General features: G+C 56.5%; 3 protein-coding genes across 3 annotated transcripts; all 3 read left to right on the top strand.

Annotated features, from left to right (window-relative positions):
- Positions 1-1,280: 1,280 nt before the first annotated feature.
- DCS_06706 (sugar transporter) lies at positions 1,281-4,092 on the top strand (the record flags this gene model as incomplete). Its single annotated transcript, XM_040803994.1, has 10 exons — positions 1,281-1,389; positions 1,448-2,095; positions 2,155-2,248; positions 2,305-2,536; positions 2,601-2,817; positions 2,871-2,894; positions 2,946-3,011; positions 3,065-3,375; positions 3,426-3,490; positions 3,552-4,092. The coding sequence occupies 10 exons, from the start codon at positions 1,281-1,283 to the stop codon at positions 4,090-4,092; spliced, it is 2,307 nt and encodes a 768-aa protein (XP_040654098.1).
- Positions 4,093-4,541: 449 nt separating this feature from the next.
- Positions 4,542-6,965, top strand: DCS_06705 (putative glycosyl hydrolase; the record flags this gene model as incomplete). Its single annotated transcript, XM_040803993.1, has 1 exon — positions 4,542-6,965. One exon carries the CDS (start codon positions 4,542-4,544, stop codon positions 6,963-6,965), a length of 2,424 nt encoding a protein of 807 aa, XP_040654097.1.
- Positions 6,966-9,716: 2,751 nt separating this feature from the next.
- On the top strand, positions 9,717-14,946 carry DCS_06704 (MAP kinase kinase kinase; the record flags this gene model as incomplete). The annotated part of the gene is made up of 2 exons (XM_040803992.1): positions 9,717-14,758; positions 14,817-14,946. The coding sequence occupies 2 exons, from the start codon at positions 9,717-9,719 to the stop codon at positions 14,944-14,946; spliced, it is 5,172 nt and encodes a 1,723-aa protein (XP_040654096.1).
- Positions 14,947-16,573: the final 1,627 nt, after the last annotated feature.

Genomic DNA, 16,573 nt, shown 5'->3' with positions numbered 1-16,573 from the left:
CATTCTTAGCTGCCTGGCCTTTCCTGATCGTTGCGACTGACGATCATCTCAGAAAGGTTGGTACCATGGCGGCGAGGTCCCATCGGCTCCCGTCCAGTTTGGTTCCCGTTTCCACTCCCAAGAGGACCTGAAGGCAAAGGGACAATCCGACTCCTCCTCGCCGAGCTCCCCATGCCCGATGGTGGTACGAAATGCGGTGTATTCTGTACAGAATTCCTGTCGCTTTTCAAAATTGTACCTGTGGGACGCCGAACAGACTTTGATGGCCATCGTCGGTCGTTGAATGAGGAGAGCCTCAGAGCACGGGCCTGATGACGATGGGAGCGTCGTGCTTTGGCCCGCCCACTTGTCTTTGCTGCCGCAACTCGAAAGCGCGCAGTTGGCTGCGCTGATTTCTGACCATGCCTCCAAGCCTAGGAAACGATTAGCTTTGTTGGTGGCGTGGATGCCTAGCCATCTAGTCATCCATAATGATTGGATCGATTCGGCGAGTCCCTCATCGATCCCGACTCGACGTACAAATACTCCATACCCGCGAGTCACAAACAAGTAGTGCAGAGGAGGAGCTCCGTCCAATAGAGCAGGTCGGCGACAGCAAATCTTGAGACGAGGTGCCGCGCCTAAAATGCCTACTCGTAGGTTGATAAGAGATCAACCAAAGCGACATTGATGGCTTCCTCGTTGGTGGCGGTTGCAAGCCACATGCTGCCAACCAGTCGATACGAATCATGCATGTGTTTCCGTGAAGCTGTGGGATCCCATGACTAGTGTCCAGGTTGTCATGCATCGTGGCAGCCATTATGAGCAACACGGTTCGAGATGAAGGCCGTGCCTTGGATGCCATGGGCGAATGGATTTCGCCCTGCCGTCGTCGCACAAATCTCGCCCACTCTACAGGACCGTACGCATACCGACCACTTCTCCTTCGCAGCCAGGGGTGGCTAGCAGTACGTTTGTGGGGATCGATCATGAGCATGACGACCAAACGCAAGATCTCGCATGGCCATGGCGGACTCGCGGCGCATACGGTGTACAGGCCATCGCGTTGGGGTCGAGCCCGTGCCACAGGAGTCACAATGGTGATATTTCTCGTCCAATACATATTATAATATAACTCACGCAGTTCCCCAACATTGCAAGCCTGATGCTGCGTAAATCGTCGTCCCTGGTACCCGACCCTACCGCTTCCGTTGTTCGTAGTGTGGCTTCAAAGCCCCCGTACTTCATGGGCTTCGTATTCCTGCCACTCACTTGCCTCCTTTCGTGTTGTCGACGGCACAATGTCTGAATCATTGCATAATGCGCGATCGAGGGGCGGCCGCAGCCGCTACGCCGCCCAGGTGCAGTCGAGGAGAACCAACGATGGTGCCATCATCGAGAACCCATTGGGTACGTCTCTTGATCTACCCGACAGTCTTTCGAGGGAAAGCGAGTGACCGGAAAGCAGCGCACATGACAGACGCCGAGTTGGACGGAGACGTCAGGCAGTTTGCTCAACAGCACCTGCCCTGCGTTAGCTACGAGGACATTCTGCGAGCCGCTCGGGTGGCCAAAGACATTCGTCTCTATGACATGATTGCAAGACGGCCTGGCTTCGACGTTCGGAACCGACTCCCCGTCCACCTCACCGATGAGGAGAAAGAAGCACTGCGGCGGGAGCGAGATGTAACATTCAGCGAAAAGGGCATGCGAATCGTCATCGTCACCGTCTCCTTGGCTGCGCTGCTGCAAGGCGAGCATCGACCCCGTCTCGGTTACGAAAAGGCAGCCAGCTCTGACCAATCTATTCATTCTCTAGGCTTCGTCCAGTCTTCCTTCAATGGAGCATCATTATATACCACTCAATGGGGACTAGGTCCATCGGGCGACGGTGAGGAGTCGCATGGCGATGACTGGCGTCTCGGCGCCGCGAATGCGTCGCCCTGGTTCTTCGCCGCCCTCGTCGGCTGCCCGCTCTCGCTGCCCGTCAACTACTGGTTTGGAAGACGAGGTGGAATCAGCGTCGCGGCTTCCCTGATTATCGTAAGCTCCATTGCCGCCATCTTTGTCGAGAATTGGCAGCAGCTGTTTTGCGTACGGATCGTCAACGGCATCGGTTTGTCGCTACCACCAGTCACTTGCCCCGGCGGCGGCGATGCTAACAATAAGCCATAGGCATGGGAATCAAGGCTGTCAGCACTCCGATCCTGGCCTCCGAGACCGCCGTTGGCTTCTGGCGCGGCTCTGCCATTCTCGCATGGCAGCTGTGGTAGGTGGAAGAGCATCACACGACCGCTCACCTGCATCGGCTCATGACTGTCCCAGGGTCGCTTTTGGCATCATGATGGGCTTCGCTTTCAACATAATCTTCACCAATGCGCCAACAGAACGGCTGACTTTCGCTCTCATCCAAGGAGCGCCTCTTGTGCCTGCACTAGCGCTCCTCATTATTGTCCTGTGGTATTGCCCCGAATCGCCTCGTTATCATCTCATGAAAGGCCCAAACTACAGCGTTGAGAAGGCATACCGGATCTTGCAACAAGTTCGCACTACCAAGGTGAGTTTCAAGGGCCTTGATCTGACAAGTCCTTGTGGTCAGAGCGGACTGACGGTGTGTGCAGCTGCAAGCCTTGAGGGACATGTACGTCGTCTTCAAGGCCCTTGAGCAGGAGCACGTCGGCATTGGCGATTTGGATGACCACGCTCTTCTGTCGCCTGGCTTCATCTGGGTGATTCGAGATTTTTTTGCACAGTTCAGGCAGCTGTTTCAGCAGCGAAGGCTGTATAATGCCACCATCTCGACGTCGACGGTGAACTTGGCGCAGCAACTATGCGGCGGTGCGTTCAATACTCCCCCGGATGGTCAAGTCACGGAAGCTAACACTTGAAAGTCAACGTCTGCGCATTCTACTCTGGTTAGTTTTTGAGTCACAAAGTGTGGTGTCTGCGGATTCTGACGGTAATAGGGACACTTTTCAACCGCGTCGGCGCAGGGTCCAATGTCATTGCCATGGCGTATAGTGTCGGCTTCGGTCAGCCATCTTCACCCCTTGGTGGGATATCTTTTGTTAACTCCGTCCTATAGGTGCCATCAACTTTCTCTTTGCGCTTCCGGCGATCAAGAGTATTGATGTGTTGGGTCGAAGAAAGTGGCTCAACATCACGCTACCTTTTATGGCGCTGTTTATGCTGGGTGCGGCCTTGTGTGCGTTTATTCCGGACCAAGAGAAGCGAATAGGCTTTACGGCGCTGTTTCTGTTCCGTACGTCGTCCATGCCAATTCGAGTTGATGGGGCACTGATCAAGACAGTCTTCGCCATGGCGTACTCTCCCGGCTTGGGACCAATCCCTTTCACGCTGGCATCCGAAAGCTTTCCGCTGTCCCACAGAGAAGCCGTAGGTAGCTTTGCCCCTGGTCCGCTGATCATTTCTAACAACGCCTGAAGGGCGCCGCATTTGCTATATCCATCAATTTCTTCGCCGCCGGGTTGCTTTCCATCTTCTTCCCACGGTACGTGCTCGGCAGATGAAGTGGAAATACTTTCCAGTAGCGTGACTAAATATTCTACCAGCATCAACTCGAAACTCGGGGGAGCAGGGTCGCTCGGCCTCTTCAGCGGACTCAACATCGTAGCTTTGGTGTTGGTGTTTCTGCTGGTTGAGGAGACGAAGAGACGCAACCTTGAAGAACTGGACCACATATTTGCCGTGTCAAAGCGCGAGTTCATGCGCTTTCAAGTCTCCCGGCGCCTCCCTTGGCTGATTCGGCGATACCTCTGTGGCCGACGAGAAACACGGCCAGAGCTGTATCGAGATTTGACCTGGGGCAGCTGGGACGAGGGTGAAGAGGCTCCGCGGGAGCTGGATGGTGTCGACTCATTCATGGCAGGAAGACATTCTTCGGCCGCAGAAGGATCGCTACCCGAGCTCAAACTGTCAAGGACGGGGACGGGCGACAACGTCGTCGTCAGGGCCGACCATCCAAGCGTCGTAGAGATTGGTGACGGCCGGCCCCTTCAGCCACCGCCTCTTCAGCCGTCGCCACTTGGGAGCCATCCGAATGGCTTCATGTTTGCTACTTCGGACTTTTTGAATCGACCACCCCGACGCTGATTCGGGGACGATGTTTGATTGTTGGTTGCCTGTGGTAGTTTCGACACCAAATACCCGTCGTTTCCTGTGTGTTATGCGCGTTCGAATGGCATAGTCATCCATTCGAAGGCATCGAGAACAAGAATGCTGAACCGTCTGTACATGTTTATAAGCGTATTCACCACACCTTGACAGCGTGTGCCTGATTGACGAATCATGATTCAAACCCTCTGCAGGTACGAGTATGCATGAATTACCCCATGATATGATAACCAGGGTATGCTTGCAAATACGATGTGAATATACTCCGTAGGTTCGGAGGACTCCATATTTTAGTACGGTGCACTTTGAAGTATTAATGATTATTAGTTCGTTTTAAGATATATCAATTCCACATTTTGCTGGGTGGAAGAACGTGGACCCGCGCTACGTCATTAAATTCAGTTTAGTTGGAGCCGTCAGTCACCTCCATGAATCATGAACGTGACCGCCATTCGCAACGCTCCGCCTCCCTGTTTCAAATCCTACTCCGACACATCACTTCCTCCGACTTCTCCGTCGTCGCCCACCCTGCACTTACCGGGACACCAATGGCTACCTTTCGTCTGACGATCGAGGATGGTCAATTCCGCGACCCCCACGGTCGTCAGGTCGTCCTCCGGGGGATCAACGTTGCCGGGAACGCCAAACTCCCGAGCCAGCCCGACCTGCCGTCACACGTCGGCAACGACTTTTTCGACGGCGATAACGTCTCCTTCACCCAGCGGCCATTTTCCAAGCAGGATGCGCCCACCCATTTTGCCAGGATCAAACGATACGGCTTCAACACCATTCGCTACGTCTTCACCTGGGAGGCCATCGAGGCGGCCGGGCCGGGCATATACGACGAGGACTTCATCCAGCACACCATCGAGATTCTGAGAATAGCAAAGTCGTATGGCTTCTACGTCTTCATGGACCCTCACCAAGATGTGTGGTCTCGCTTCACCGGCGGATCCGGGGCACCCATGTGGACCGTATACGCCTGTGGCTTGAATCCGCAGAGCTTCGCTGCCACCGAAGCGGCCATCGTGCACAACACCTACGCCGAGCCCGACCATTTCCCCAAGATGATATGGTCCACCAACTATTTTCGCCTCGCCGCCGGAACCATCTTCACGCTCTTCTTTGCCGGCAAGGACTTTGCTCCCAAGTGCGTCATTGACGGCGTCAACATTCAGGACTATTTGCAGACGCACTTCATCGATGCTTGCGCCCATCTCGCGAAGCGGATAAAGGAGGCCGGGGACCTTGAAAACGAAGTCGTCATTGGCTGGGAGAGCATGAACGAGCCGAATCGAGGCATGACCGGCTACGTCGACCTCGCCGTCATTCCCAAGGACCATCCGCTGAAGAAGGGGACCTGCCCAACCATGTGGCAGACTTTCCTGACCGGCATGGGGAGAGCGTGCGAGGTTGACACGTGGGATATGGGAGGCCTCGGTGCTTACAAGACCGGCTCGACTCTCGTCGACCCCCACGGCGAAATCGCCTGGTTGCCGGCGGGCTACGACGATTCGAAATACGGCTGGAGACGAGACCCAGGTTGGAAGTTGGGAGAGTGCATCTGGGCTCAGCACGGCGTGTGGGATCCGGCGACGGACACCCTCGTCAACAAGAACTACTTTGAAAAGAATCCAAGGACGGGAAAGGCGATTGACTATCCCGAATTCACCAACACGTACTTTATGGACTTTTGGAGAGGATACAAGCGATCCTGCCGCATTCATCACGAAGATTGCATCATGCTGATGCAGTATCCAACCCTGGAGCTGCCACCCGAGATAAGGGGGACCGAGGACGACGACCCGCTCATGGCCTTTACGCCACACTTTTACGACGGCATCACCCTCATGACGAAGCACTGGAACAGCACGTGGAATGTGGATGTCGTCGGTGTGCTTCGGGGCAGGTACTACCACCCAGCTTTGGCCATCAAGATCGGCGAGACGGCCATCCGCAACTGCCTCAAGAATCAGCTGGCGGCACTGCGTCAAGAGGGCATCGAACGGACGGGGAAGCACCCATGCATTTTGACCGAGTTTGGTATCCCGTACGACATGGATGACAAGAAGGCGTACAAGACGGGGGACTACTCGAGCCAGTCGGCGGCTCTCGACGCCAACTATTTTGGCGTCGAAGGATCGCAGATTGAAGGCCACTGCTTGTGGCTGTACAACACGAACAACGACCACGAGAGGGGCGATCAGTGGAACGGCGAAGACTTGTCCGTTTATTCCCTCGACGACAGAGTGCCGCCCTTGTCTCCGCTGCCCAGGAGCTCGCTTCCCAGCCAGTCGGCGACGAGCCTCGTCAAGTTCCCCACCGAGATTCGAGATGCCGGGGATGACGAGAGCGTGATGCCGGGAAACCTGCAGAAAATACTCACGAACCCGACCATCAGCTCCAGCCTGTCGTCCAAGAACGCAGAAGTCACCATCGCGCCCGGCTACCGAGCGGCGGAAGCATTCATCCGACCGACGGCGACGGTTGTTGCGGGAGACATGGTCGCCAGCGGCTTTGACTTGCGGCAATGTTCCTACAGCCTGCAAGTAGCAGCCCCGACGGCGGCCAAGGATGACGCGCCCACCGTAGTCTTCCTACCCGAGTTCCACTTCCCCAGGGATCAATGCGAAGTTACGGTGTCCTCTGGCAAGTGGGAGTTGGGCTTGGACGACGACGAGGGCCCGCTTCTGCAAAAGCTGCGGTGGTGGCACTCGGAGGGGGAACAGAGCCTCAGGGTCCGTGGCTTGGTCCGGAGTCACAACGTTCTGGAAGGCTCCGCGGAGGAAGCTGGCTACCTCGAGCAGTGCCGTCAGGAGTATGGGTTGTCACGAGGCTGCGTTGCCATGTAGCAGGCTCGATTGCAGCGTTGTTTGTCTTATTCAGCTACCGACAGGCGAGTCGCCCTCCAGCTAACCATGTGGCCATGTGCAAGTTGAAGCGTTTGTCTTTTATTTTTGATTCCATGCTAGCTTTTGCATACTCTGCACCTAATTGAGAGAATATACCGAGATGCCTCTCGCCGCCTCAACACCGATGCATGAACTTGACATTCCGCGCTTGGTCGCGTTCACGCATGGCTGCTCTGCTATATGTTTTGGATCGAGTACAAGTACGTACTTGAATTCCTATGAAAGACGGTGCGAACAGTTGGTTCGTGTGCGAGTTTATTTCACACAAGGCCGCCTTGTTGCTGGCGAATGTTGGTGCAGAAAGTAGCCATAAAGATTGAGGTCTCGAGAGTCCCCCTGCGTGTCAAGCTCGGCATTTCTTGCCATCGTATGCTTAAACTGCGCCCTTTAATCTCGCTCGGGATCCCGATACAATTACACCTACTTGTACAATTACACATACTTGCAGGTGTAATTGTAAAGTAAAGGGTGCAAGGAAAAAATACCCACCAACGACTCGCATCAACTAGAATTCTGTTCACTTCTACGGAGTACAGTGCTCATGTAGTCGTAGCGTAGCGCCGTCGCCGTACTTGTACTACAGAGCCTGCGCAGTAGCTGCATCGCGGCGAAATGGTAGTTGCGGAGGCATCGAGAGACCTCTATAACTACTACCGCGATACCTCTGCCGGCCTCGACCCTCTTTTTCCGTCTCTTTTGTTAGCCAGCTGCCTCTCTCCAAGTGCTCACATGTACTTGTCTGCCTCTGCTGAATGCCTCCGTGGCGCGAGTACGGCATGGTTTCCAGGCCTACACCTACATCACTTTGACCGGGAGTCCCAAAAACACGAGCGATATTGATCATAGTCGTTCAGCTGCTCAAGAATACTGTAGTTGCGCGTTTCTTCACGCTCAAGGGAACAAGCGCGCGAATCATCCGTTCTTTCCATCGTATGGAACGAGACGGATGAGAAAGTCGGGACAAAGGGATATGCCGCGGAGGAGCATGCAAGGTCATCGTTGGATGCCAAGGCTAGGATACTGGTAGAAGAGGGAATGAAGGGTGGAGAAGAAACTCAAAATCAGGCAGGAATTGGCCAGGTGGCCATGGCCGATCCGAACCCGTTCGAAGAGTAATTACATGCACAGAGTACAGAGTTCATGTGTTGATAATATAAATATAATGAACTGTATGCGCGGATATTTGATGCCAACCGTGTAAGTACTTACTGGAAGTACAAGTGCTCCGTACTCCGTATTACTGTCCTTGCATAGGTACAAATGCATACGGTACATGTACAAGTCGGAGTAGTTGATGCTTGCTTGGTTCTCTGTGTTCCTGCTGCAGTACAGATGTACTTGCGTACTAACAAAATGTTGTGCGAGGGGTACACCTGGGTAGTACTAGAGTACTGGTACTTGTACAAGTTCAATTAAGTAGCTATGTACTCCGTACGCACTCCGTACTTGTAAGTAAGTACAATACACATAGAGTACTCTGTACAGTATCAAGCATTAGTAGTACTTGCAATTCCTGTACGTACAAGTACTTGTGTGCAATTCGCCTTGGTAGATACTTACCTACAGCAAGTGCTGGCATGACCATACTTGTATAGGCACCTACGACAGTACTTGATAAGTATTGCATGCACTTATAAGTAAGTACTGTTAGGTGTACAACTGATGGGACTTGTACCTGTACTATAGTTGGTTGCTACTCCGTACTCAGTAATTACTTACCACTGTACTTAAGTACTCCGTACCTAGTAGTTGTACGAACACGTTACGTAAGTACTTACTATACGTACAGTACTAGGTAAGTACAAGGTAATACCTTCTTGCTTGAAAGATGTGCGGCAGTTCGTTCACCTCCTGACATGCATGTACACCTAAGTCGTACAGCACTTAAGTGCTAGGTACTTACTCGGTAATTGCACCGCATGGTTGTAACGAGATCCACAACTAATACCAGGTATTACAAGCACAATTACTCCGTACTCCGTACGGAGCACAAGTATAGGACTGAAAAACCAGCACCATCGTCTTTGTAGGTGTACATGTACTTGTACACATACTGGTGCATGTACGGAGTAGTTGTACTTACTTACTTGCAGCACTGTAAGTAATAATAATCAAGTAATTACTAGGTACCGTCTCGTAAGCGCCCACCAAGCACCACGCCAAACGCCAAACAAACCATGCAGGGCTTAGTTAGCCTGACAGCAGCTGGGGAGCGAAGCGCTAAACCAGATCGGCCCACCAAAGGTCCACTCAGCCAGTTCCCTGAACCAGACTTCCAAATCGTGCTGGCCATGACGACGTGCTCGCAAGACGCAGCCACTCTGTCGCGTGGCGACGACAACGCATGAGACGACCAGTTCTATCCTCCACCCGACCTCATTACCGAGCCTTCGGGACGACCGAGCTCACACCCAGCCGGCGTCGCCATCGGAGGCGAGACTGCGAGACGCCCGGAGCCGCGTCTCGTCGCCGCCGATCCTGCTCGTCCCTTTCACGACGAGCCAGGCCAGTCGTTGGCCCCGACGTCTGCTCATCGTCTCAGCTGTACTGTAGCTGCAGCCATCGAATTTTGCTCGGATTTCGACGAGGTCCGGGCCTTGCTTCTGGTCTCGGCTCGCGAATCCGTTGCTAGTCTCCCAACCGTCGGCGGCAGGGTCCGCAACGGCAGCGTCAACGATTACGAATAGCATCATGTATCAAGGCAGCGGCCAGAGACATGTCTCGGGCAACGACCCGACACGACCCTTCCAAGCTCCCCTTCCCCTTCCCCTTTCCATCCCCCCACCTCCGCCTCCGATCGCCCCAGGTCCTCCCATGAACAACATAATGAATATCCCTCCGCCGCCCCCGGGACCCCCAAGATACGCGCCCGCGCCCGGTTCGGCCGCCGGCGTCGTTGTCCCTCCGCCGCCGGGGCCTCCTCCGATCGGCTCCCTTGGCAAGCAGCAGACGTGGCACGCCAGCTACGGCGGCCGCATGTACGACGGCCGCCCGGCCATCAACCTACCGCCGCCTCCGCCGCCGACCCAACATCCGATTCAACACACGGCCCTGCCCCCGCCGTACAACCCGAAGCTGCACGCCCAGATGGCCGCCGTCCAGAGTGCGGGCATGCCGCCGCCGCCGAGGCCGAGTGACGCCATGAGCGCGACCTACATACCCACGGGCGACACCTGGGGCGAGGGCGTCGGCATCCCCGGCTTCGGCGTCAACGACTCGTCGCCCGGCGGGCGCGCCCACAGTCCGTGGCACATCGCGATGGCCCAGAGCGGCATCGATGCCAACTTCGCCGCCACCATGGACGACTCGCTCGCGAGGGACAGACTCTACATGGCCGCCCAGACGAGAGGCCTGTCCAACGCTTCGAGTGCCGCCACCGGTAGCACGATACCACCGGACACGGCCGCCCACTGGCCGCTCGACACCGTCCTGGCCTGGCTCGCCCAAAACGGCTTCTCCAAGGACTGGCAGAGCACCTTCAAGGCGCTAAACCTGCACGGCGCCCAGTTTCTCGAGCTTGGCAGCCTCCACGGCGGTCGAGGGAATTTCGGCATGATGCACCAGAAGGTCTACCCGCGCCTGGCACAGGAATCCACCGCCAGCGGCTCCGGCTGGGACCAACCCCGTGAGCGGGAGGAAGGGAAGCGCATGCGGCGCCTCATCCGGGGCATCGTCACCGGAAAGCCCGTCGAATTGTCCAAGCTGACGAGCTCCTCCCACGGCCGCAACTACTCCGTCAACCTCGGCCAGGGGAATAGCCTTCCAAGTGCCGGCACCGATCCGACAGATTCTCCCAATGTGCGTTGTGCGAGCTCGCTCGTGTCGATGCATCAACTGACAATGCGGCAGACCCTCCACAATCCGTCCGACGCCGCCTTACCCACAGCGTTTGCCGTGACGAGGCACTCTCAGACGCGGGCAACAACCATGCCCTTGCTCAACAACGGTGCTGTGAGCTCCGATCCGAGTCATCGGCTAGCCCTGATGCATATCGACACGGAGCCCAACATGCGCCTGAGCCCCATATCGAGCGACTTCGCCGACGCCGGCCACTGGGGGGCATCCGGGAATCCTGACAGCCAGAACGAGGGTTCTGGTTCGCAACCAACTCTATTCCCGTCGGCGACAACCCCAGCCCTGTCGGCGTCGACCCCCGGATCGGCAAAGTTTGGACACCTCTCCCGCAGCAGCGTCGACTCGGCGTCATCCAGCGCTGCCATCTACGGCTCCGGCGTTCCCCTCGAGGCCGCTGCCATAATGGGTCGTGGCTTGACCCTTGGAGAAGTCCTGGCGGCGGGAAGACACCCGGACGGACGGCCAAAGCAATCGCCGACAGACGCTGGTGATCGGTCGGCCGGTGCCGAGGGGGCTCCAACATCCGCCAAGGACTCGAAAAGCTTTCTCAGCTTTCTCTCCCGCAAGAAGCGGCTGAAGGATGATGGATCCTTCCCGTCCCCGGACGACCTTGACTCTCCAGACTCCGCAATAGCTCTGCCCAAGCCTTTATCGGTGCCCCATCGAAGCATAGGCGGTGGCGACACGCGTCTGGAACGTCCTGCTTCGAGCTATGGCCCCCAATACCCGGCCAGCTTCGCTTCCGTGCGAGAGGCGAAGGGGTCCAGTGCCATGAAGACCTATGTCCTCGCCACGCTGGATTTTTGGAACTACCGCATGTGCGACATAACGCAGGCGGAATCGGCCATCGACATTCGTCAGGCCATCTGCGCCAACCTCGGGCTGATCGGATCTGGACATACGACCATGTATCTCACGGAACTCGGCAAGTTTGACCATAGCGAGCCGCTGGATGATCAGCAGCTTCTCACCAACAAGCGCGTCAAGGGAGATTCCGCAGGCTCACTCAAGTTCTTCGTCGCACCTGGCGAGGCTCCCGGTGCACCAACAGGCAGTGGTGTGCTGGCATCGCTCTCTCCCGGAAACGTACCACCTGAAATGGACGAGGCAACGTATGCCATCCTGAACGGCCGGCAGCGATCCAGCTCTTCGCCGTCAAATTCCAAGTCAAAGGCGATGCTGGGCGACTCGACAGACGGCCAGGGGCGGGAGCAGGAAGCTAGCGAGTACAGATCGGAGATTGACCGGAAGCAGCGCGAGTATCTTGCCAAGCGAAAACAGGCTCATAAGAAGGAACACCCGTCCTCCCCGGAGCTCACGGGGCCTTATGGAATCGTCGGCCGAAACGTGGACTTTGACCAGCCCAGAGATTCACCTTTCGAAGACAAGCGGCCGGATCAGCTCTTCCCGCAGAGAAAGCCTCCAGCGCCCCCGAGCGATCCGTCCGCGACTCTCATCAAGGCCAACTCTCTGAGCAGAAGGCCAGGGCAAAACTCGCGCGCCGCCTCGAGCGCAAGCGTCGAAAGCATCCTCTCATCGAGGCGACCTTCCACTGCTGCTGGGACGGTCGAGAGCGAGGCCATCGATGGCAAGAAGAAGGCCAAGTACGCCGCACAGATGACCGGCCCCGCCGGTGGCATCGGCGCTGCCTTGGTCGGCATGGGTAGGAACCTGGGGGCGATTGGGCAATCCTCGGCGAACTCCCGGCGAGCAGTGTCCCCAAAGCGGATAGTCTCGTCGCCAGTGACGCCCTCATCCGATGACTGTGTGCAGCAGTCAGCCAAGAAGGCAATTCCCGGCAGTCACCTTGGCCAGCATGTGCGGGAAAAGAGCAGCCCGAAGCTGCCTTCGGGCTCGCCGGGAACGATCACGTTGAGTCCCGGCAACGTCTCCTTCATCGTCCCGGACTATTCTCCCGTCGGCACGCCGACGCAAGCATCGCACAGGCCAAGCAGCAGCGGAACGGGTATGAAGCGGCGTGAAGTCGGCGAGCGTTCTTCTCAACCCGACTTGAGCTCCAACCTGTCGCAATCGATGACGACGAGCTCGAGCGACAACCCTCCCAGGCGAAAGTCGCACGGGCCAGATCTTGACTTTACGGATTCCGACGTCACATTTTCCAATCCGGTTCAGCCATCGCAGCCGGCGCGAAAGCAGCAGGATGAGGACGGCGACGACGACTCCGACGATGGCTTGTTCGCCATCCCCCTCGCGGGCAGGAGCAAGAGCAAGGCCGACATAGGCGCAGGTGGTACGGCATCGGATGAATCGGACCATTCTCAGCGCCCGAGCCTGACGTTGAACACTTGTCGTCAAAAGTCCAAGAAATTGTCCGTGTCGTTTACGTCGCCCCAGTCTCTCGGAAGCACGTCGACGACGGAGAGCAACGACGGAGTGGCGAGCGCGAGAACGGGCGCGAGCTCCCGCCGAACGCCAGCGACGCCGGGCTCCGAGGGATGGGAATCCGAAGACAGAGAGCTGGAGAGGGAGAGCAAGATCAACAGACGAAAGTCGTTTATAGAAAAGGACGTCTGGGCGAACCGACCGCCCACCGATGCGCTGCTGAACAACCTCGACGACTTCTTCCCCAACCTCGATCTGGATCAGCCGGTGCTGGAGGAGAGCCTCGGCAGCGACGTGTCGGCGCTGGCCATACCGGAGGGGGACGAGGGTGCCGATCAGAGGGGCACGGCGACGTCCTCGGCCATGGCGCAGCTGACGACGGGCAGCTCCATGGGCATCGGTCCCTCGGCGATTCCGACGTCGGCGCAGCAGCCGTCGCTCTACGACGACGGGGACACGCTGGGCTCCAACGAGTCGACGCTCAAGGCGTCGGAGCGGCCGCACGCATCGCATTCCATGGCGCAGAGGAGCATGCGACGGTCCGGCGGCTTGGGCCGGATGAGGTCGATCCGCGAGGTCGCCCGTGGCGCACACGAGGCGAACAAACGATACAACACGGTGTCTCATCACCCGGGCACGGCCAGCACGAACATGATGCGGCGCAAGAGCACCAAGATGTTCAACGCCAACATCGTCCAGATACGGCCGGACCAGCGTGGAAGCATGGTGCTGCCGCAGATACCGCAGGACACGCTGCCGAAGCGTCAGACGACCTTTCGTTGGTTCAAGGGTCAGCTCATCGGCAAGGGCACGTACGGCCGCGTCTACCTAGGAATGAACGCCACCACGGGCGAGTTCCTGGCCGTCAAGGAGGTCGAGGTGAACTCCAAGGCTGCCGGCGGCGACAAGAGCAAGATGCGGGAGATGGTCGGGGCCCTCGACCAGGAGATCGACACGATGCAGCACCTCGACCACAACAACATTGTGCAGTACCTGGGCTGCGAGCGCAAGGAAACCAGCATCAGCATCTTTCTCGAGTACATTTCCGGTGGCAGCATCGGATCGTGTCTGCGGAGGCACGGCAGGTTTGAAGAATCCGTCGTCTCGTCGCTGACGCGCCAGACGCTGTCGGGCCTCGCGTACCTGCATCGCGAGGGAATCCTGCACCGCGACCTAAAGGCCGACAACATCCTGCTGGACCTGGACGGCACGTGCAAGATCAGCGACTTTGGCATTTCGAAGAAGACGGACAACATTTACGGCAACGACAAGTCCAACTCGATGCAGGGATCCGTCTTCTGGATGGCGCCCGAGGTCATCCGCTCGCAGGGCGAGGGGTACAGCGCCAAGGTGGACATTTGGAGTCTCGGCTGCGTCGTGCTGGAGATGTTCGCCGGACGACGACCGTGGAGCAAGGAGGAGGCGGTCGGGGCCATCTACAAGATTGCCAACGGCGAGACGCCGCCGATTCCCGAGGACATCCAGGACACGATCGGGCCGCTCGCCGTGGCTTTCATGATGGACTGCTTCCAAGTGTAGGTCTCGTCCCCGTCGGCGATGGGCCGGGGCGCGCCGGTTGCTGACGTACCGCAGGAACCCGTTTGACCGACCGACGGCAGACGTGCTTCTCTCGCAGCATCCCTTTTGCGACTTGGATTCAAACTACAACTTTTACGACACGGAGCTGCACCACAAGATCAAGGACGCGTACAAGCACAAGTAGCTTGGGCAGGTGCTTGCGTCGGTTGAACGGAGCCTGTCGCATCCGTGCCTCGGCCGGTTGGTCGATTGATTGCCATGCATCGGTCTCGCGACGAAACGCGCCGGGCTCGGCCGAGCATGTGTATGCTCGAGGGGCTGATGGCGGCAGCTGCGGCGGAGAAGCCGAGTGCGAGGACGGGATGCATCGGCACGCCGATGCTCGTGAAGCAGCTCCTGTACTTGTGCGGAGTGGTAATTCGGCATGCAAGCAATGACGCTGACGTGCTCAAGCCCACGACCACTCCGTCATGCTCGTCGCTGTCCGTAGCTTGGGGACAAGTCTCGTGCATACAGGATGCTGCCGGCGCCCCCTCCTCTCCTGGCTGAGCTGAGCCTGTAGGCTCGTCCTCCGAGCTTAGAGCCACCTACCTGCAAGGCACCTTTCGGCCGTTGCTACCAGTTTCCGGCGCTACGAGAGTCGGACTCGGTCTTCGGAGCACGGCGGCGTGCGTGAGCAAGTCCATGCAGTAAATTGGAGTGAGGTGGTCTAGACCATGACACATACTAGAGCCGATGCTTCTATCGGCCAGCATCCCCACAATTGTTGGGAATGCTGCGACACCAATGCACAATACCTGGGCGAATATTGCAGCACACAAGCGCACTAGGTGTACTAGCATACCTCGATGCCTGCCATGGTGGCTTAGCATCCGGTTCGGAGAAGGATGATTGGTGGGCACGTATGCTCCTATTCTTTGCGGTTGGCATCAGTGTACATGTTACAGTAGGGGCTGTATAAGTACGGTAAGTACAGTACGGAGTACATGGGCATGTGCTCCAGTTACGTTATTAGTAGTTCTGGTGTTTTTAAGTAGGCATTTATGCTTCATCCACAGGGGCCACACGAATGTGCCAAAGTACTAGTACCTAGTTAAGTATGGTATTCTCAGCTCTTGTCTGTCTCGAGACTGTTTCGAGCACACGATATGGACTATCAATTAATCCTGTAGGACGGAGTACGTTGGCAGTAAAGACACCTGCTTGTAGAATCCAGAGACGCCGTATTGGCATGGTTCAGCTGATAGTGCTGCACATGTACAGAAGTAGTTCTCCGTAGCGTAGTTCAGTACGGTAAGGTCTTACTATGGCATCCGCTGCAGGTACCACGTGTACGGAGTACGGAGTACATTGATACTTATCCGTTCATGCCGGCATTCGCCCATGTGGACAAGTACAGTACTTGGACTTGAACTTGTAAGTACTTGGACTTGTACAGTACTTGGACTTGTACAGTGGACTTGGACTTGGACTTGTACTTGTACTTGTACTTGTACTTGGACTTGTACTTGGACTTGTACTTGGACTTGTACTTGGACTTGTTTGTACTTGGACTTGTACAAGTGAAAGCAGTTGGTGCCCGTTACTTGTACTGTACAGTACACGTACGGAGTAAGATACATGTGCACTGAAAATGTTAGGAAGTACTCCGTACATCTACAGTACATATAATACATGCAGCGTCGGGGCTGGTATAGTAGGTAAATACTCACATGTACAAGTAAGTGGGTGTATTCAGTTCATGCTTTTCGAATAAGAATATGGAGTTCGGAGTACGGAGTACATGTGCAATACTTGCAAGTAACCAAGTA

Source organism: Drechmeria coniospora, chromosome 03 (genome assembly GCF_001625195.1).
Source record: "Drechmeria coniospora strain ARSEF 6962 chromosome 03, whole genome shotgun sequence".
Lineage (NCBI taxonomy): Eukaryota > Fungi > Ascomycota > Sordariomycetes > Hypocreales > Ophiocordycipitaceae > Drechmeria > Drechmeria coniospora.
This window is presented reverse-complemented; position numbering and strand designations above follow the sequence as displayed.